The 2,500-nt window shown below is 34.5% G+C and overlaps 1 protein-coding gene and 3 non-coding genes across 4 annotated transcripts in view; 2 read left to right on the top strand and 2 right to left on the bottom strand. All coding sequences in view use genetic code 11, as the record gives it.

Annotated features, from left to right (window-relative positions):
• The window catches only part of trnL, a 527-nt gene extending 26 nt beyond the window's left edge, over positions 1 to 501 (bottom strand). The window contains exons 1-2 of the tRNA in view: positions 467 to 501; positions 1 to 24 (exon numbers count right to left, since the gene is read on the bottom strand). The exon at positions 1 to 24 is cut by the window's left edge and continues 26 nt beyond it. This is a non-coding gene — a tRNA (tRNA-Leu). The remainder of the gene's footprint in view (positions 25 to 466) is intronic.
• Positions 502 to 1,057: 556 nt separating this feature from the next.
• trnT lies at positions 1,058 to 1,130 on the top strand. The gene has a single exon. It is a non-coding gene; the product is annotated as a tRNA-Thr (tRNA).
• Positions 1,131 to 1,473: 343 nt separating this feature from the next.
• Positions 1,474 to 2,079, top strand: rps4 (ribosomal protein S4). Its single transcript has one exon. It carries the CDS (start codon positions 1,474 to 1,476, stop codon positions 2,077 to 2,079), a length of 606 nt encoding a protein of 201 aa, YP_398331.1.
• Positions 2,080 to 2,410: 331 nt separating this feature from the next.
• On the bottom strand, positions 2,411 to 2,497 carry trnS. Its single transcript has one exon. It is a non-coding gene; the product is annotated as a tRNA-Ser (tRNA).
• Positions 2,498 to 2,500: the final 3 nt, after the last annotated feature.

Genomic DNA, 2,500 nt, shown 5'->3' with positions numbered 1-2,500 from the left:
CGATTTTTGAAATCGACGGATTTTCCTCTTACTATAAATTTCATTGTTGCCAGTATTGACATGTAGAACGGGACTCTATCTTTATTCTCGTCCGATTAATCAGTTCTTCAAAAGATCTATCAGATTATGGAGTGAATGGTTTGATCAATGAATATTCGATTCTTTCTTCAATATGGAATCAATTGACAACAATTCTTCTCTAGTATGTATACAGGTTTATCCTTCATCTTTTCTGAAGTTTCGATAGAAGGATTCCTCTACTAACGTAAGACAATCAACTCCATTCGTTAGAACAGCTTCCATCGAGTCTCTGCACCTATCCTTTTTGATTTTCGCTTTCTGAACCGTTGTTTGTTTTCGGAAAACGTGATTTGGCTCAGGATTGCCCATTTTTATTAATTCCAGGGTTTCTCTGAATTTGAAAGTTATCACTTAGTAAGTTTCCATACCAAGGCTCAATCCAATTAAGTCCGTAGCGTCTACCGATTTCGCCATATCCCCCTTTTTGAGATGAAAATCTCATTGTGATCTCGTTCCCCTTTTTCTTTCATTTATACCGGAACCGTTGAATTCATTAGATAGATGCCGATTACTGTCTCGAAAAAGTGTTTTCTCCTCTTTGTCTTTGATTTCTTGTCTATCTTCTTTCATCTTCTATATCTATAGGAGGCTTATATTCGGTCCAATCAAAAACGATTTTATCATTTCTGTATCGGCAATTCAATATAGGTGGATACATACGCTATACATCTGCCTCTCTTCCACTCATTTACCCATGAAATTTCGAATACTTGAACGGTCGATTCTTTTCATATTAAAAAAAAGAATATTTAATTGTGATAAAAAAGAAAAATGGAAATTCTATATCGCTAGATTAATCGTTATCTTCTATAATATTTAACAGTTATTTGAAATTCTATATTCTATTCTTTAATATATTAATATTCATTATGAATAGCGAATATGAATAGCTAAGAATTAAAATAGTATAATAGTGAATAGCAAAGATTCTAAGAGTTTATTGAATTCTTATACATGTCGAATTTATGTTATGTGAGCCTGCTTAGCTCAGAGGTTAGAGCATCGCATTTGTAATGCGATGGTCATCGGTTCGATTCCGATAGTCGGCTTTTCTCTATTTATTTTATTCTATGTTTTACATGATTGATAATGCATCTTTGAAATCAAAGAATATTGAAAAAAAAATGTTTTCCTCTTTTGGCGAAAGCCCTTGATTTATTATGTGATAGGAATTTCCAACTATCTAACGAAAAGAATCCTTTTCTTTTTCTATATATAGAATATAAAGATCTGGATATTTATCCAACTCATCTCATTATTCTTTAATAGAATAACTAAGTAAATTTCGCTTTATTTAGAATTTAGTTCATTTTTAGTTTAGGTTTATTCTGTAGAATGAAATTTCATCAATAAGAATTAATAATTAAATATAAATAAGAAGAAGGAGTCTTTATGTCGCGTTACCGAGGTCCTCGTTTCAAAAAAATACGCCGCCTGGGGGCTTTACCAGGGCTAACTAATAAAAGGCCCAGAGCTGGAAGTGATCTTAGAAACCAATCGCGTTCCGGGAAAAAATCCCAATATCGAATTCGCCTAGAAGAAAAACAAAAATTGCGTTTTCATTATGGTCTTACAGAACGACAATTACTTAAATACGTTCGTATCGCCGGAAAGGCAAAAGGGTCAACAGGTCAGGTTTTACTACAATTACTTGAAATGCGCCTTGATAACATTCTTTTTCGCTTGGGTATGGCTCCGACTATTCCGGGAGCTCGCCAATTAGTTAACCATAGACATATTTTAGTCAATGGTCGTATAGTAGATATACCAAGTTATCGCTGCAAACCCCGAGATACTATTGCGGCGAGGGATGAACAAAAATCTAAAGTTCTAATTCAAAATTCTCTCGATTCATCCCCCCATGAGGAATTGCCAAACCATTTGACTCTTCAACCATTCCAATATAAAGGATTAGTCAATCAAATAATAGATAGTAAATGGGTCGGTTTGAAAATAAATGAATTGCTAGTTGTAGAATATTATTCTCGTCAGACTTAAACCTAACAAAAATAAAATCAACACTAATAAGAATAAGGAAGAATAAGGGTTCGACCCATTTTGCTCCCTTTCGGCGAAGTAAATTAACCTAAGGTTAAGATAAATAAGGGTTTGATCCGGATTTTTCTTCCATTTAGGTATCATAGACCGAGAGGGAGATTTTCATTCCTTGTCTACTCTACTCTTTTCTTTACACAGTATTTTCTGTACCACAGCCATTAGGAATAGAGAATCCATATCAAAGAAAGGTCTAACTGTTGGAATAGTCGTATCCATTGCTATTTGATCTATTGTGGTTAGTAAGATCGATGAATTAGGTGAAGGTACGGAAAGGAAAGAGAGGGATTCGAACCCTCGGTAAGCAAAAGCCTACATAGCAGTTCCAATGCTACGCCTTCAACCACTCGGCCATCTCTCCTAC

This window comes from Lactuca sativa, chloroplast (genome assembly GCF_002870075.4).
Source record: "Lactuca sativa chloroplast, complete genome".
NCBI lineage: Eukaryota > Viridiplantae > Streptophyta > Magnoliopsida > Asterales > Asteraceae > Lactuca > Lactuca sativa.
The sequence above is the reverse complement of the archived record's forward strand: the minus strand, read 5'-3'. Positions and strand labels throughout refer to the sequence as shown.